General features: G+C 36.3%; 1 protein-coding gene across 3 annotated transcripts in view; it reads right to left on the reverse strand.

The window, feature by feature from the left end:
- The window catches only part of LPCAT2 (lysophosphatidylcholine acyltransferase 2), a 67,209-nt gene that overhangs the window by 39,724 nt on the left and 8,170 nt on the right, over nt 1–19,315 (reverse strand). The window contains exons 2-8 of one of the 3 annotated variants that reach the window (XM_077898384.1): nt 14,282–14,421; nt 11,405–11,622; nt 9,755–9,867; nt 7,719–7,779; nt 6,778–6,836; nt 5,475–5,509; nt 2,220–2,274 (exon numbers count right to left, since the gene is read on the reverse strand). In XM_077898384.1, the coding sequence (XP_077754510.1) occupies nt 2,220–2,274; nt 5,475–5,509; nt 6,778–6,836; nt 7,719–7,779; nt 9,755–9,867; nt 11,405–11,622; nt 14,282–14,421 (681 nt within the window). The remainder of the gene's footprint in view (nt 1–2,219; nt 2,275–5,474; nt 5,510–6,777; nt 6,837–7,718; nt 7,780–9,754; nt 9,868–11,404; nt 11,623–14,281; nt 14,422–19,315) is intronic. The other 2 variants (XM_077898385.1, XM_077898386.1) reach the window with 2 other exon arrangements.

Consider the following 19,315-nt stretch of genomic DNA (forward strand, 5'->3'; position numbering starts at 1 on the left):
ATTAAAATATTCAAAAGTCATAAAGTAGTGAGGAGTGCCCTGGGTGAAAGGTAGCACCATAAATGTAAAATAAATATAAGCAAAATAAGAACACAAGGCTTGAACGCCACAAATGCCCATCCGCTTGCCATAAGCCACAATTCTAATACACTGAATCTTACTGATTCAGCTCCTTTAAACAGGTTGTTAGCCATTTTGTTTGTGAAGTTATCAAAGGATATAGTCTTTGCTAGGAAATATTACCAAGACAGGTCTGGGAACTGGCTAGAGTTGTAATCAAAAGGAAAAAGAGAAGGAAAGAAGGAAAGAAAGAAAGAAAAGAAAAGAAAAGAAAAGAAAAGAAAAGAAAAGAAAGAAAGAAAGAAAGAAAGAAAGAAAGAAAGAAAGAAAGAAAGAAAGGTAGGTAGTCATGCCTGCCATGACACAGAAAGGAAATGTGGTAATAATGTTCAGGGCAAAGAAAAGAGGACTTTGCCTACCTCTGTTGTAACAGTTTGACCATGGACACATGTGCTAGACAAAAAAAGTAGAGTTCTCCTGCATTTCCACATCTGTTGCTAGATCTTGTTTTAGCTGGGGAAGGCAACATATATACTATATACATAATAGCTTTCAAGTTTGCACAGAAGACAGAGTGGCTGTTTTAAGTAGGAGTTTCTTCCTTTCATTTTTGTTTTAGAAAAAGAACACAGGGCTAGTCTACCTGAATAGCTATCAAGAACGGAAGAACATGCTCAGAGTACTTAGAAATAATATAATATTTCTTCCTGACAGGGTTTCCCAAAACATATTCTATGGAACACTGGCTCCAGAAGGAATCCAGAGAAAAAAAGAGTATTGTGGCCAAACCATCTCAAAGGCACTCACAGGTCTTCAGAAAAGAAATCTGATTAATTTTGTTTACCCTAGGATTTCTTAAAGTGATTATTAGGGCACAGATTAGTGTTTTTCTCTAGGAACATCTATGTATATTTCAAGAACTAGTGTTTTTTCGTCACACTGAGTGATACTGAGCTGGTTTTAAACGTGGGGGAAGTGTGGTATATAATTAATAAAAAGATCTTTTCTTGGTAGGCAGACAACCTGCAAATCTCAAGAAAAATCTCAACCAAAGTGAAATTCATTTTGAAATATAATTTGCCTTCCTATGTCATTTGGAATTGCTGACAAGCTCTGCGTGGCTAAATGACTAAGCTATGTAACAAAGTGAAAAACAGTATTCTCATTACTTAAATTCCCTGTCCTGTCACTTGGAGTATGGGCCCTCATTCAGGACTCTGAACTACATATGCAGACTTAAAGTTCTCTTTACACAATCTATGGATGCAATTGCAAAATGAAGTTGAGAGCCTGACTTACTATTCTGACCCTCTCTCTTTAGAGGCCTCCTGAGAGTATCACTAAATCCAACTGAATTCTGCATATGGGGGTCCATTCCACATCACTCTAAGGTCTAAGAACGGTTCTGGAACCAACTTTCAGAGTCTTAAAAATCTCATCAGAATTTTCAGAAAGACCTAATCACTGCCCTACTCCCAGCCTGCTACTGCAATTCAAGCCGAAAGACTGCCCTATGAGTGGCCTCCAGATACGATTTTCTCAGGCCTTCTGTGTGCAGAATGATTCCAAAAGGGAGGGCTTCTGACCTCTGTGCCTCTCCACTTTGACAGAACATACTCTTTAAGGAGCTCTGGGGCTCCATCGCTCCTTTTGTTAGGATGTGAAGCATAACATCCAATTGGGCAGAGGTCAGCATTAAAAGGAATGAGATAGAAAGCAGTTACATAAATCTGGTGGTTACATATGGAAGTTCTCACAAGTTAGGGCTACTTCCTGGAATTACTGTAAGGGGGGGAGCAGTGGGAATCTGAGAGCCAGGTGGACAATGTGTCAAAGACCAGGGCTTATTTTAAAGATGGTGGACTTGGGACGCCTGGGTGGCTCAGTGGTTGAGAGTCTGTCTTTGGCTCAGGTCTTGATCCCAAGTCTGGAGATCAAGTCCCATATTGGGCTCTCTGCAAGGAGCCTGCTTCTCCCTCTATGCCTCTGCCTCTCTGTGTCTCTCATGAATAAATAAATAAAATCTTTAATAAATAAATTATATATATATCGTGGACTTAACTTCCAACCTTTGTACAGCTGGGTTCTCTAGATGAGAAGTTCAAATAAAAAGGAAAGGTCAAATCTCCAGTTCTAAGGCTGTGTTTTGAATGACTTACCTCAACTTCCACTTTTGTGAAGGGCTGGCAGAAAGTAAGCATACAAAGCTGAATGCTGAAGAGAAAAAATAGAGCAGCACATCTTTATATAGTAATACAAGTATTATCTAATATTATTACTCAACAATCCTTTCTTTATGCACAAGCGCTGCCATGTCACACTTCATATATATTCTGCATTTATAAATGTCACACAGCAGCTACTACACTCCTTGGGCTTGAACAAATATTTGTGATATTCAAAAGTTAAATCACCAAATGCAACACCAAATATATATTTGTGAGCCAGAGCTGCAGCTCAGCACACTACCCCCCAAATGTGAAGTCCCCTGGACAACTCAGACTTGTAAGCCTAAGACCCTAGAGAAATAAGGCCACATTTTAAGGTACATAAATGTGTTTGTAGGAAAACTCTGGAGCAGAACATCACATTTTTAAACTCATTTCTGATATTAAAAAAAAAATCAGTGGGCCTTTCCCTAAAAGCAGAAATTTTATCATAATTGTCCCAATTAATAATACATGTTTTAGTTATAGAGAAATTTTCTTTCATTGTAAACTAGGCAAAGAACAAAGGCTTTCTTTAAAGTGATTATAACCAACCCTCTCAAAGATAATTTTTGAAATAGTTGTTTCTATGTACAGCTTTCTAATACATATTTAGACTCTCTGGATAAGACTTCTATAGGATTTTTTATTTCACCTCATTTAGACAGATGACCCAGAATGCTGACAGAGTGGATTAATCTACACGTTTAAGGAAACAACCAACCAGTTGCTATTAAGAAACTAAAATAGGATTTATCTATAAAAAATTAACTTAGTTTACACAAGAAACTTAGAAATTTAAAGAAGGAATTTAGTTAAAAGAAGGAATTTAGGAAGTGGATATACCAATTTAACATAAGTATCAGTTCTTAAATTTTCCGTCTGAGAGGAAAAAATCTTTTACTATCAACTCCAAGCAAACAAAATCAATACACATTATTTACCATAAAATAAATTGTTTTTGAATTATTTAAATTGAGCTTTGGAACTTAGTGATTCAAATAGATAAATCTGTTCTAAAAATTCTGAATGAAGAAAGAAAGAAAGAAAGAAAGAAAGAAAGAAAGAAAGAAAGAAAGAAAGAAACAAACCAGGTGTAAGATCTCATTAAAATTATGTTGTCTTCACTACACACAAACCAAACACCACTTCTTGGACCCAAACAAAACAGCTTTTCTATAGCTGCCCCTTCTCTAAATGCATTTCCTAAGTTTATTATCCCTCTCCCTTAGGCTATCTGCCTTAGCATATAGACTCTCTTCCTTAGAATCTGTCTAGACTCAACCTTGGAGCAAGGGCAGTTGAGAAAACAGACTTAAAAGTAACAGACATGGTGCTCAATATACCACGAAGCCCATGAGAAGATAAAAGCAGAAATGAGAGTTACCACAGACAAGTGCAATGTGGCATCTGGACAAAACAAAGTTGTGCCTTTTGAGGTCTTCGTGTTTTTCAGCCCTAAGATATCTTTAACTCTGGGAAAAAAAATTTCTCTCTCTTTTCTGAATTGTCTCCTATTTACTTTTTCCCTTTATCACACGCTTCCTGGGTTAGAAGCCTAGATTACCAAACCACTCCATTTTCTACCCTGATCATCCTCCTGGGAAGGCCTTCTCCTACTTGACCTTCATGCCCACCTGGACTGCCACACAAGTTTAAACAAGTCATACTGACTGCAGAGAGAGCCTGATGTCACTGTCTCTGCAAGGAACTTAAATTATAAAGGGCCCAAGGATGACACATCTTGGGACATCTAACGACGTTCTGTACCCAGTTTCTAGGCACTTCCTTTTCTAAAATTTCTCATAGTATTTGTTTCTCCTCACTTGCCCTTCTATGAAAAGCTGAAAACCAGGATCAGTAGTGACATGAAATGTATCCCAGCCAAGATCACATAACGCCCAGATACCCTTTTCAATTTATGGTCTTTATTTCCAGTGTCTTTGACTTAACTTCGGGTACAAAGGACCAAAGAGTAATAGGAATATATGTGTCTCACATGTTAATAAACAATAACATATGTCACTGGCCCATCAGTTACCCACTTCGATTTAAATTTATTATTTTGATGCAATTCACACACACAAAATAGAGAAAATCGGTATGCAGTATAAAAAACAATCTGACTTTCATATGTTGTTTGGATGATCTAAGGGGTATGTAAGGAAGTCACAAGGTACTTGAAGGCAAATGATCATTCCCTTTTAAACACGTCCAAGCGGCTGTCTATGCATCAACAACGTTATGTGAACTCTCTTCGCTCAGTATCAAAAGACACTGCTGGGTAAGCCCCCAGGCAAAGTCCTCAAATCCAGTCATTTTACATGGTTCTCTCCACAGTATAAACTGACTCAGACCTATCCAGGGGGAACTGGACAAAAGATCTTGAGGGAAAGTAAGATTCTACATGTTCTGTTCTTTCTGAAGCCTGTTTCACTTCAGCTTGCTTACTGGTGAGCTGTATTCCTCTTAAATGTTTATAGAAACTGCTGATCCCTATGCTTTTACAATCCAAGAACGGAACTGAAAGCTTAGCCACTTTCTCAGCTCAGATCAGACACATCACTGCTATTTCAGGCCATATGACGCAATGGCTCTGGACTGCTTAAACCGATAGAGCAAAGCAATAATGGAGACACCAGCTAATACGCTAAAATCTGCAATAGAAATAAAACTATGAGATTAAAGCTATGAAGGCTGAAAACCAGGTCACTGGACTGGTTCTTGAGAATTGGTAGACACACACTTGAGACCCATAAGAACATGGAAGGCATCTAGAATTCTGCACATGGGAGGGGCCGGGGGCTATCAGGCAAGATAGCGATGCTCTCCAGAGACTTCTCAGTGACAAGATTTTAGAATCTGACTAGAAATCTTTACTTTTAAGGATGCCTGGGTGACTCAGTCAGTTAAACATCTGACTCTTGATTTCGGCTCAGGTCATGATCTCAGGGTCATGAGATGGAGCCTTGTGTGGGGCTCTGTGTTCAGTGGGCAGAGTATGCTTGTCCCTCTTCTTGCCGCCCACCCCCCCGCCCTTGCTTGCACATACACACATTCTCTCTCAAATTAATAAATAAATAAATTCTTTTTAAAAAAGAAACCTTTACTTCTGGAAAAAAAAGGCTTTTTTTAAAAAAAGGAATAAATGATCTTTTTCTTCACCCTAGTAAAATTTAAATAAAACAGCAGAGAGAAGTGACTTACAATGTATATCCTTGCCACGTCCACGTCACAGTATCCTATAGTAACAAAAGTATTTAGACTCTTAGTTCAGAGAAAAAATGCCAAATAAAACCAAAACCTTATTTCAATATTGGTAGTCATATACTTTCCTTCTGAATTAAAAACAGTATGTTGAAAAGTAAAACGAACCTATTAAATAGCAGTGAGCTGCTCTATGAATTCTTGGATTATATATCTACACAGCAAAAATCTGTTTTCCATATGTTACCCCTATCTTTTTATGGAATTAAGCTGTTCTTAATTTTTAATAAAACTATATGCATGCATAGCTATTTTTCTCCTAATATGAACATATCTGGATAATTAATTTGCTTACAAAACCCAGAATATATCCATTCTCAAAAGGGGGCATGAGTATTTGGGAGAAAAGATTAAAGTAGTACATAGTGAAAGAATTTGAGTAATGCCAAATAGGCAGAAGTATAATAAGTATATTTAGATAGATTTTAATTTTTTTTAACTACAGATGTCTAAAGTCAAGAAATCAAGATGTCTAAAGTCAGCCACTAAAAGAAAGCTGAATTGAGCAAGAACTCTTGATCTCAAATAACATAGATAATTAATCATGGCAGCCTGCCTTTTTATGTAAAGTCTCTAGTACTGAAAGTTCCCCTCAAAACCAAAACAGATTCCAAAAAAAAAAAAAAAAAACCACTTTTTTTAGGAAACTGGTGGCACAATGAGTATCTAGGAGTCAGTGGTGTACCTGGCTAGAGCAGAAAGACTGTTTCCTAAGCCAAATGTGCACTTTCTATAGGATGACAGATTCTTTTCATATATCTCCTAAGTTAAGTAAGACAAGACTCACACAGCTAGTAAGTACTCAGCCAGTAACAAAACACCAGGTCAATCCCAAGTTTATCTTGTGATACCAGTTATCCTTCCAGTAAAAACCACTGAATCAGGAAAAGTCTCCTTGTAGGCTTAGTGAAAATCACAACTTTATGCAAGTTTTCTGCTATCCAATCTAATAAGACTCTGAATCTGAAGCTTAACTGTACCATTACCATGACAACAGAGTAGAAACTAAGGGAAATGCCTTCCTGGGGCTTAGGAATAACAGAGACAAAAATGTAATACTCCACAAATATGTGCCTATCTTGCAAACTTCTAAACACTAAATGTGTCAAGGGGAATGGGTTCTACCCATGTTCTTCTACCATTTGTCTATTCAGAGCTTTATTCAAAGATGAAAAGGGGTGCTAGAGAATCTGTGCCATTCGGAATGTCTGAGATTTTTCCCACAGTGAAATACTACGCTTACCAGCTTGTTTGGGTATCTGAGGAGAACAGGCTGTACTGGAACTCCTGGAATGAAGGCTCCTACAACCACATTGAAATATTAGAACATCTTCCTTATACGACTTTAAGGTTTACAATGAAGAAAGTTAATAATAAATGGCATACCTATCCTTACTGGTTTAAGAGTATACACAAACTATTTGCTAAATGTTGGTAAATCCCTAGCACTTACCAAAACGAGAGTTCTAAAATTCAGAATGATAAAACCAAAATATTAAATGTTACGCCCAAGTCACTGAAAATATCTCCAAGTGTTTTCATTTTCCAAATACTGATCATTCAAAAGGATTTGTTAGAAAAGGTAATGACAAAGTCAAGACCAAGAGAAACTGAGGGGAACAAAATCTATACAAAAGTGAAAACTTGTAGTAAGAACTACCCCACTTGCTAGATGTGAGTTCTAACTTTGGCTCTGAGCATTCTAGGAGCCGATACAAAAACACGTTAAACCATTATCAGTTACTAGGAAATTCCATATGAAATTACACATTACTATGAAATTTGTCACTTTATAATATTAAAAAAAAAGGAGTGAAGCATAGAAGGCATCTGAAAGCATCATGATCACTGAAATAGTTTTCTACTAGATAACACAGGACTTGGGGTGTTTGTGAGGGTATCTTTGGAGGAAAAGAAAAATCTGCCAGTGGTTTCTATGTGTGTGTGTGTATCAAATATGGTTCATACACACTCGCTCACACACACACACAACAAACCAAGGAAGAAGGGGTTATGATACTATAAGAGAATGTAAAGGAGTGAGTTCTGCGGATTTACAATGTTAAAAACTTTTTATTGGAAAAGACGCCCAGGACAAACTAACAAGTTGCTTTGTGTATTAGTATTAAATCATTTGAGAAATCGTCCATACTTTGTTATAGTACATAATTTAATTGATCTCACCTGGTTTAAAAGTAATCAAACAGGAACGATTAGTACAAGTACCTTCTGGGAAAACTAGTATCTTGGGAGAAAAGGAATACGTACATTTAATATTTCAGTCTAATCAATAGATTATCTCTTTACTCACTTTCTTATGACTTCACAAATAGCTGCCAATTCTTATAAAACAAAAGTGAAATAAAAGGCTAATAACTCGATTCTACAGAAACCTAGAATCAGATTATCCAGTTTTCCTCAAAAAGAACTGTCACCTGACCATTGAGATAATGAGAAAATGGATTAAAGTTCTGAATAGAAAATGCACTTAAGTAAATGTTTCTTAATGACAATGCTGATGATGTGAATAAACTTAAAAGAAAATGCAGACCCAAAGTCATAGTCAAAGAGCATATTAAATTCTTTCCTCTACTGCTATACATCCTTAACCAAAACATTCCTCCTTCCTTGTTTCTGTTTTCCCATTAAAGGATATTCACTTCTACAACATACAGCTTAGGGATATATGGTGGAGGGGCAAAGGAGGAAATACTTACAACATGCTTTATGCTTACTTGAGCTAGCAGACATATGGAATATGATTTAGTACCTTTATTTGAGAAAGTATTTTAGCTTTTAACATAGTCTTTTACGTTCTTCATGTGAGAGACATGCAGTACAGTTAGTTTCCCCATTAACTGAACAGGCTGGATTTTCTGAAACTTTTAGAATCAGCAATGAGTAAATCGCTAAGTACGTAAAATAAAAACAGAAAATCCCTGCACCCACAGCGGTTAGTATGTGCACTTAGTTGGTAGTCGTATTTTATAATTAGAAAGGGGAAACGTTATTAGGTGAAAGTGCCACCACGAAGGGTTATTTGTAAAATAAAAATGGTAAGTGTATGCAATTTCATCCCTCAACTAAAAAACAGAATGGGTTTCCTATCACAACTGGATACGATATCTAATAAGGTTCAATCAATGGAAACTCTATAGCTACTCTATTAACAATGAGTGGATACAGAGTAAATCATGAAATCTCAGATCTGGAAGGAGCATTAAAGGCCATCCAGCACTGCCAATGCTTGAATTCTTTCTACAATATCCCCCCCAAGTGGTTGCTTAGCCAGTGTCTGAAAATTCTAGACAAGGATTTCAGATCAAACCAATCTCCATCTGGCCAGAAAGTTCCTTGAGATGAGTGATATGGGCTGAAATCTTACCTGTTTGCTAACTTTTGCCTACCAGTCCTAGATACAGTCCTTTGATCCAAAGAGAAAAATTGAATCCTTATTCCAAGTGCCATTTCTTCCTGGTCACCTTTTCAATCATTTCCTCACATGCCCTGGTTTCTAAAACCTCCTGGTGAGTCATACTCCTCTTGGTATTTTAACATCTACACATCACCATGGGTGGCCAGCTCACTGCAGGACATTAGTCCTGCTGGAGGTCACCTGCTTACACCTGGGTCAAGGTAGAGCGATACTTATCAGAATTACCCATGAGGCTCCCTTTATCCAATCAATGTTGCCCCTTCTTCACCTCCAAAAAACACTCTAGGGGATGGGGGTAGTGAGATGGTAAAGTCTGAAAAAGTTCTCTAGGTGATTCTGATATAATCCCCTGAACAGAAAAGCCCTGTCTAAATATACTTTGAATAAGATTAAGATCATAATCGCTTTTTTTCTAATAAACCTACCATATTGTTGAGTATAATTGAACTTTGATATTTTGTCTTTAAGATAATACATGAATTCAGTGGTAGAGAATTACTTTTTCTGACACAAAGTAAAAATTATTTCAAAGAGTTGGGAAAATAAGAAAGAATGACACATTTAATCCCATGGAGTATCTCACAGGGAAGAGGACTTAATACTCATACTGAGGACACCTAGCATAGGTATCCCCAGATGGTGCCATCTGTGGATCCAAATAATCTGCATGTATACAATAAGTAAACTCACAATATATCTAAATGAACACTCTTGTGTTTTGTTTTGTTTTGTTTTTTTGTTTTTTGTTTTGGTGCCGTGACTCGGATCAGCTCTTGTGTTTTACCTGTGGCCACTGCCCTCTTGATGTTGCTCGCCTTACTATTTCATTTATTGTGTTTTTTCGAGAATCCGGATCTATACGGGACACCAGCACTGGCTGCAGAGCTCGTAATAGTCCTTTAAAACAAACAAAAGGTCAGAGCCAAGTCATTTTTTGTGTGTGTACAGCTACCACAGCAATGATACTGGATAAATCATAAAACAAATTGTATGTAAAGTTAAAATATAGCAAATCAAAGAGAACCTAAAAAAAAACCCTCTAATTCAGTTTATTAGAACTTAGCTTCTGGTTTCAAAAGGAGATTCTTCATACAAAGATTTCATTGATATAACAGAAGTTAGCAGCAAGAGTATAAGAGGAAGCAAATGCAATTTTCTCCCTAAAGTTCTTCTTCCTCAACTGACTTAAAGCTTTGGAAAATATACTGCAAGATGATCTTGTTTTATTTTAGAAATATGCTGAAAACTGATTATATGAATTCAGAGTACAGACGAATAGGGAGCCATTATTAATTCTACTAAAATTTTCAGCATGACAGTAGGTAGGTTCCTCACACATGCAAAAGAAACCTCAATATACCAAAAGTCTATTGCTAAACAGCTTTTCAGAAAATGCCATGTTACACAAAGCAAGGCGGTTACACTGAAGAAAAAAAAAAAAAGAAAGAGAGAGAGTGTGTGTGTGTGTGTGTGTTTTTCTTAGCTGAGTGATAAAGTGGCAGGAACTACTGCTATTTCTCCAGAGTGCCAAGGCAACATCAGGCAACTTCCACACCCACTCTGCCACCACTAGATGCTTGCAATAACCTTGGGACTTGGGACGACTGAGAGTGGTTACTTAGAGACCCACACCCTAGGGAGAAACCAAAGCATCTGGTGGGATACATATCTCACTTGCTTCATTATTTTTTAAGACAGGAGGCACTTATTCGTTCCACATCATAATTTTCAGAGTTTCATGTTGGTCTCTCATGGAGATTCTGGGGCAATAATAAGAAAACAGAGTTAAGACGAAAGACTTCGTGTGTCTATCAGCATAATATCCTAAAGAGAAATTAGTGAAATAGCACGTAACCAGTGTTTTCACAAATTCTTCCATTAAAAATGCTGTCTTGGAACAATCAAGCATGTTTGGTACTTGAAAGCTGGTCTTTCTAGCTACACAGAAGAATGAAAAGAAGTGATGTTATAGTGATAAAGATAAGAATTTGAAAGAATTGTAAGGGTACAGATAGAAAAGTCTCTAACCTTTATGTAAATTCATTCTTTTGGTATAGTTCCTCATTAAAAGTAAGGAAATAGCTTTGAAGTGTTTCATTATTTTAAAGCTTTTTAAAAAGCCTATCAATAAACTATGGATGGTTTTTTAATATTTATTTATTTATTTATTTATTTATTTATTTATTTATTGAGAGAGAGAGAGAGAGAGGGCATGCACAAGCAGTGGGGAGGGGCAGAGGGACAAACAGACTCCCCACTGAGCAGGGATTCCCCATTTGGGGCTCAATCCCAGGATCCTGGGATCATGATCTGAGCCAAGGCAGACACTTAACTGACTGAGCCACCCAGGTGCCCTTAAAAGAAATAGATGATCTTTTTTTTAAAAGGTGAACCATAAGCATGAAAATATCTGTGTTGTCTTACAAGTACTTACTGCCAATCAGAGGGACCTGTACATTCTCCTTTCGAGATACCATAGAAGGCAATCCAGCTACGACACAGGCAATTCCATCAAAGAATGTTGAATGAGGGGCAGCAACAAAAATTGGGGCCTCCGCAGGACTTGCCACCTTTCCCTTCACAGTAACTATGAATCCCATTGAAAAGAACATGGCATGACCTAGAAACTTCAAAATTGGTTGAGTAATGTTCCTTTGGAAATTAAAAAAAAAAGAAAGAGAGAGAGAAAAGACACAATCAGCCTTGCTAATCTCAGCTAACAGCAGGGCTTTACTCTAAACACCAAACAAAATCCCAAACATGTCAGAACACTTCATTTTAAAACATGAACTAAAATAAGAATTGCTATCAGTTATATGTGGGGTTATTTCCACCAGGCAATATTTTAAATTCTTTACATATGTTAATTTCTTTAATCCTCAGCCCAATTTTGTAAAATGTATATTATTTATTAGCACCTTCATTTTGCAGATGAGAAAACTGAGGTGCAGAGAACCAAATTTTCCAAGGATGTATGGCTAATAAGTGGCTCTATTATTCTGTGACTATAAAGGGATAAAAATGAATTTTCAACACACATCCCCTACTGAGAAATCCAAATCAGTACTGTTCTTCAGAGGAGTCACCTTGGGAATGTACATTTGGGTAACAAAGATGCTATCTACCCCAAACACTTTTAGAACTCTCATGCTGAATCTACCCTCAGTTACTTTAGGAATCATTTTCTAAAGCCTTATTACCTATACCATTAGAGCTCTTAGACATCATCAAAAATCTTTTTTTTTTAATTTTAAAAAATATTTTATTTATTTATTCTTGAGAGAGGCAGAGACAGACAGAGAGAGAAGCAGGCTCCTCCCAGGGAACCTGATGCAGAATTCGATCCCAGGACCCTGGGATCATGCCTGGAGCTGAAGGCAGATGCTTAACCACTGAACCACCCAGGCGTTCCTCATCAAAAATCTTAAATGGTGAATTCTCCATCTCACGTCCCTGGAACATAAATGCACTTAAACAATTTCAGAAATCGAGCTGCTTACTTTTAAAAAAAGAATTTGTGTCATTTAAGATTAATCAATTCATCAAACTGTGCCAGGACCTGTGCTGGACACACAAGACACACACAGCCTCTGTCCTTGAGAAGCTCAACTGAGTAGAAAAACAGAAACACACTTCTAGAAACTCAAACACAGAAACTCAAACTCAGTGGACAACTAAGTATGTGAATAAGCATACAGCTTTTCATGAAAAACAAAACGTGTATTTCCCATAGGATATCTAATGAGAGCTTTAAAAAATAGGCTTCCTGTCTAATTCTCTCAACAGTCTTGTCATAATACAGTGAGGGGCTGTGAAGCAACTAGCCACCGAGGAAGTTTCTCTGACTTTTATTAGATAGTGAGAAGAGAGAAACAGAAAGCCAAAGCACTTTTCCAGGGGGCACAGGGAAATGACTGTATCTCTCCTTGCTCTTTTGAGTTCAGATGTCTATTTATATAAGGATAAAAAACTCACCCTTTACTGAATTTCCACACCACCTATTTTTGATTTACAGTGATATAGATTCTGACAACCACATTCTAAAATATCCCAAATTCAGAGCTGTTAAACACTTCTATTTAAATGATTTATAAAAAACTAAGTTTGGTGTTGCACAAATACCTGTTGGAGAGGAAGTAGAGATACTTGCTTAATTGACAGAAATAAAACATTTTTTCCCCTAATATGTGTTACATCTGTTTTCTGGATTCTCAAAGAGTGTTCCCTCCATAATTACAGGACTCCATAAGCCATTAACAATAGAAACCAAAGAGGTAATTGAAAGGGATGGCATGTCATGAAAAAAATCTCTCATAAAGTATTTTTTAGTGCCATGCAACCTTGAGTTATAATACAAAGGAGTATGATTTGCAAGGATTGAAGTGGTATTTGTTCTCTGGGGACACTGCCAGACTTGGATTCACTTCCACTTCAAACCAGCCTTGTGTTGAATATTGACGTTTATTTACTAGAACATGAACTGAATAGCAAATTGCATATTTCCTTAAATTTCCTAGAACAGTGATTTTCAAAATTTTTGGAGGACATTTTCATTTGAGATTTGGATGAAAGGAATGGATCCTGTGTTCAAAGAAAAAATGTGAACAATTTTAGAGAGTTCAATGGTGCCCTGAAACTCACCTATGCCTTCCTATTCCAAGGAGTCCACAGTGAAAGGCTTTACCCTCAGGACCTACATATGGCAACAAGTTGGCTCTGCCAAATGGGAGTGAACTTTTACCAATAACTTTGTTAATTTGTGATGAATCTGTCCTCTAATACCCTGCTAATTAGATAATGCTCAAGAAGCAATTCCATTCTGCCTTAATGCTAATGTTTTAAAAAGCTAGGCTATATTAAGAATTGTTATTAATAATAATCACTAAAGCATTAGTAAATACACTATAACGGATCTGCTTAATTATACCACTGCAGAAAGTATGTAGTTACTATTGAGGGACAAAAGCAAATGTCAAGAATGAGGGAGAGCAGAAGAAAGTCAGGTATTTTTCAGCTATAATGCTTTCAGGTATACTAATTGGGTCTTCTAGAACCATGGACCTATCACTTTTCGGCAATAACTCAGAAAACAATGTTTTAATATTAGGAAATTACAACTTCAACAGAAGATTATCATCATAAGGCGCTTGGGCAGATTTCTACATATGATGAATTAGGAACCATTTCATCTGAGAAATAGAAATAAATGGTAAATACCAAGTAGGCAGCGGTAGAAAAAAACTATCAATCAATGACTAATGTTAAACTCTTATCCTTATTTACCTAACATTTAGACATTATTATTTCTTACCTCTTCCAACCAGTTACTGGATGGGTCAGCTTTTCGGGACAGCAAGCTGTTGAAAGTGCAGCAAATGGCCATGCCAATAATATAATTAATGCGACTAATAAGGCACGGATTGGAAGCAGGATAATTCCAAGAAAGAAAATCTGAAAGTCAAAGTTGATTAAAAAAAATATATGAATGGAGAGTATTTTAATGTTCTAGCTATCAAACAGAAACATGTAAGAGGAGAGTTTTGTGTTACTCATGTGTTCATTAAAAGACGAATTGAACATTACCCTGCACCAGATATGAATCTAAGCACAAAGAAAAATAAAGTACTGTATCTGGCGACACAACACCTACAATGTAGCAAAAACAACAGTGAAGAAATCCAGGTACTATAAGACAAGTCATCTATTGATCAAGGAAAGTGACTAGAAGATGCTGGGAAAACAAAGCGTCTGGACTTAGCAGTCAGGGAAAGCTTCCTAGAGGAGCCAAAGGCTGAATGATCTTGAAAGACAAAGAGAAGCTAGCCAAGGGAAGAGGGGAAATCACTTTTTGAGAGATGCCAGTAGAAGGAAGAGTGTTAATGAAGGAGTTAGGAGCATGAAAGAATAAATGCCGTTATTTTATACACCTGCTGGTCCTTTATAACTAACAACAAGGAGATGGAGAAGGAAAAAAATGAAATAAAAAATCAGTAAGAATAAGAATGAAAACTAATAAGAATAGCCAATAATATATAAATGCTTACTATATAGCAGCCACTAGAAGCACTTGGCATATAGCAAACTATTTGATTCCTACAACCTTAAGCTGGAAAGGAAAGGAATGGCACACAGGGAGTTACGTGATGCTGCCGAAGATCACTGTTACTAAGTGATAGGACCAGGGCTTGAACCTATCTTGGTGACAAAGCCCTTGCTCTTAATCCTATACCATTCTCACTTTTAAGTGAAATACACTGTCCTTATGCACACCAAATTATATTTCTTCTATTAGCCAATCACACTACTCAAACAGCACTGTCCTTCTGCCTCTCCTGGCCCTTACTGTGAATCTGAACATCATCAAATAATTTATGAGGAACACCAAAATGATTCTACCTTTCTGTCAAATGATTTAACATATAATTTGATCCTGTCAAATTACTTTATGCACATGTGCATGTTTGAAGTCAAAATAACATATAAAGAAATGTACAGATCTTAAGTAGACAGTTCAGTTTTGATAAATGTCCATCTTGAACCTACCACCCCAACCAAGACACAGAACATCCAGTCATGTTGCACCTCTTCCAGTAAATCCCTACCCTCTTAGGCAACCAATGCCGGATTTCTATCACCACAGATTATTTTGTCTGTTCTTGAACGTCATATAAATGAATCATACATTATGCATTCTTACGTGTCTAGCTTCTTCTGCTTAACATAATGTTTTTGGAATTCAGCTATGTGACTTTGTAAATGAGTAATTCATTCTTTTTGATTGCAGAATATGATTCCACTGTATGCCTATGTGACAATTTATCTATTCCCTCTTTGATGAATCTTTGGGTTGTTTCCAGTTGTAGGCTCTTATGACTGAAGCCCCTATGAATATTCTTATGCAAACCTTTTTGTGGATATGTGTTTTCATTTCTCATACTTGGGAATGGAATTGCTGGGTTACAGTTTAACTTGATAAGAAACTGCCAAACCAGTCTTCACAGTGGTTGTATCATTTTAAAGTGTCCCTCCCTGGCAATATATGAGAATTTAGGTCACTTAGACATCCTTGCCAACATTTGGTCTTAGTATTTTTTAAAAAATCAACCTTATCAAGGCATAATTTACATAAAATAAAATGCACCTACTTTAAGTGTACAGATTATGAGTTTTTCAAATATATATCCCTATGCAAACACCACCACAATCAAGATAGAGAATAGTTCTATCATAGTGAAAGGGAATATAAGGGAAGGGGGAAGAAATGTGAGGGAAATATCAGAAAGGGAGACAGAACGTAAAGACTGCTAACTCTGGGAAACGAACTAGGGGTGGTGGAAGGGGAGGAGGGCGGGGGGTGGGAGTGAATGGGTGACGGGCACTGGGGGTTATTCTGTATGCTAGTAAATTGAACACCAATAAAAAATAAATTAAAAAAAAAAAAAGAGAATAGTTCTATCACCCGTTAAAGTTCCTTTGTGCCACTCGGCAGTCAGTATAACTTTCCTGGCCCTCGGCAACTAGTGACAGGTTCCCTTTCACCACAGTTTTGCCTGTTCTAGATTGTCACAAAGAAATCACACAGTATGTATTCTTTTATGCCTGGCTTACTTCCCTTCACGTTTTTGAGATTTTATCATGTCATTGTTATATATCAGGAATAAAACTTTTTCAATTACAGAGTACTATTCCACTGTATGAATATATCATGATTCATTTATCCATTCATCTGTTCATGGGCATTTGGTCTATTTTAAGTTTTTAGCTATTATGAATATAGCTCTCATGGACATTAATGTTCAAAGTCTCTGTGTGGACATATATTTTTACTTCAGCAGGAGTGAAACTGTTGGGCCAGGGTATGGTTAACTTTATAAGAAACTGCTAAAATGTTTTCCACAGTGGTTGTATCATCTTACATCACCAACAAAATATGAAAGTCCCCCTTTTTTTTTTAAGATTTATTTGTCAGAGAGAGAGAGAGAAAGAGAGCGGGCGCGCATAAGCAGGGGGAACAACAGGCAGAGGGAGAAGCAGGCTCTCTACCGAGCATGGAGCCCAATGCAGGGCTCAATCCCAGGACCTTGGAATCATGACCTGAGCCGAAGGTAGATGCGTAACCAACTGAGCCACCCAGTTTCCCCTAATTTATCAATTTTAATTTTTAGTTTTCTGGGTCCTTTCTAAGAAATCTTTACTTACCTCAAGGTCATGATGATATTTTATATTCTCTTCTTCTAGAAGCTGTATGGTGTTAGCTTTTGTTTCAGTCTATAATCCATCTTAAATTACTTTCTGTGGTGGCATGCATTAGGGATCAAGGTTTGTTTTTATCTATAGCTCTATCTAGTTGCTCCTGATATTCCAGGAAAAGACCTGATATTCCATAATGAATTTTCTTAGCAACTTTGTAAAAAATCAATCAAACACATATGTGTGGGCTCTCCATTATGTTTTATTGATTGGTTCATCTATTCTTCTTCTGCTGATACCCCATTCTCTCAACTTCTGTAGCCTTTTTTTTTTTTTTTTTTTTTTAAGTAAGTCTTGAAATCAGGTACTGTGTGTCCTACAGCTTTTTCTTCTTCAAATCTTTTTTGGGCTAATTTGGATCCTTTTCATTTCCACATACATTTCAGAATTAATTTGTCAGTTTCTATGCAAACAAAAAAGCCCATTGGGAATTTTACTAGGCTATCAATGAATCTATAGATCAATTTAGGAGGAATTATCACCATAACAATATTGATTTTTCCAATTTATAAACATGATATATCTCTCCACTTATGCAAAGCTCCATTAATTTCTCACAACAGTGTTTGTGGTTTTCAGTGTTTTACATGTTTTGGTTAAATAAATTCCTAATTGTCTAATGCTATTTTATTGCTATTATAAATCAGATTATTTAATTTTATTTGGCAATTGTTTGCTACTAGTATTTAGACATGTAACTAATACTATGTTTTAATCTTATTTCCTCCAACCTAGCCAAGTTCACATATTAGTTTTAGTTGTTGGCCATTTTGTAGATTCTTTAGGATGTTCTGCATATAAACATGACATCTGTAAATAAATACAGTTACACTTTTCCTTATTTTTAACTTTTTAAATTTTATTTTAAAATCCAGTGTAGTAAACATACAGTGTCATATTAGTTTCAGATATGCAATATAATGATTCAACAATTCCATGCATCACCCAGTGCTTATCAAAACAAGTGTATTTCTTAATCCCCAGATCATCTCTCTTGCCCATCCTCCCACTCACTTCCCCTTTAGTAACTATGAGTTTGTTCTCTATGGTTATGAGTCTCTTTCTTGGTTTGTCTCTCTTTACCCCTTTGCTCATTTTGTTATTGGTTTGTTTCTTAAATTCCACATATAAGAAATATCATATGGTATTTAATTTTCTCTGACTGAGAAAACTCCCTTTCTAATCTTTATGTCTTTTGTTTCTTTCTCTTATTTTATCGCACTGGCTAGGATCCTCAGTTCAATGTTGAACAGAAGTGTTGAGCAAGATTATCTGTCTTGTTCCCAACCTTAGGGGGAACAGCTTCGATATTCACTATTATGATGCTAGCTATAGGTGTTTCATAGATGCCCATTATTAGATTGAGAGTTCCCTCTTTTTTCTATTTTACCGAGAATTTTTTTTAAACATCAGTGGATGTTGAATTTTGTCAAATGAGTAACAAAACTCCTGCATCTACTGAAATGATCATATGCTTCTTATCCTATGTTTGGCTAATATGATAAATTACATTGAAATATAAATGTTTGTATGTTAAACCAACATTATATTCCTGGGGATAAACCACCAAACTCAGACACGATTATCCTTTCCACATGTTGCTGTATTTGATGTGCTAATATTTTGTTAAGGGTTCTTATATCTGTGATCATGAGGAAAACCGGTCTATACTTTCCTTTCCCTATAACATTTTTTTCACATTTTGGTATCAAGGTAATGCTAGCCACATATGTTTTTGTATACGGTCTTCATTTTCATTCATCTCAAAGTATTTACTAATTTTTCTTATGATTTCTTCTTTGGCTCATTGATTATTTAGGAGTAATTTAATTTCCAAATCTTTGTGAATTCCCCAAATTTCTTGTTATTTTTTTTATTGCAATCCATTGTGGTTGGATAACAGACATTATATTATTGTAATCCTTTAAAATTTTTTGAAACCTGTTTTATGGCCTACTATAATTGTCTGTCTTAGAGAATGTTCCATGGCACTTGAGAAAAATGTGTTTTCTGCTGTTGCTGGAGGGAGTTTTTTTTTTTTTTTTTTTTTTATTTATGATAGTCACAGAGAGAGAGAGAGAGAGAGAGAGAGAGA

This window comes from Canis aureus, chromosome 5 (genome assembly GCF_053574225.1).
Source record: "Canis aureus isolate CA01 chromosome 5, VMU_Caureus_v.1.0, whole genome shotgun sequence".
In the NCBI taxonomy this organism is placed as follows: Eukaryota; Metazoa; Chordata; class Mammalia; order Carnivora; family Canidae; genus Canis; species Canis aureus.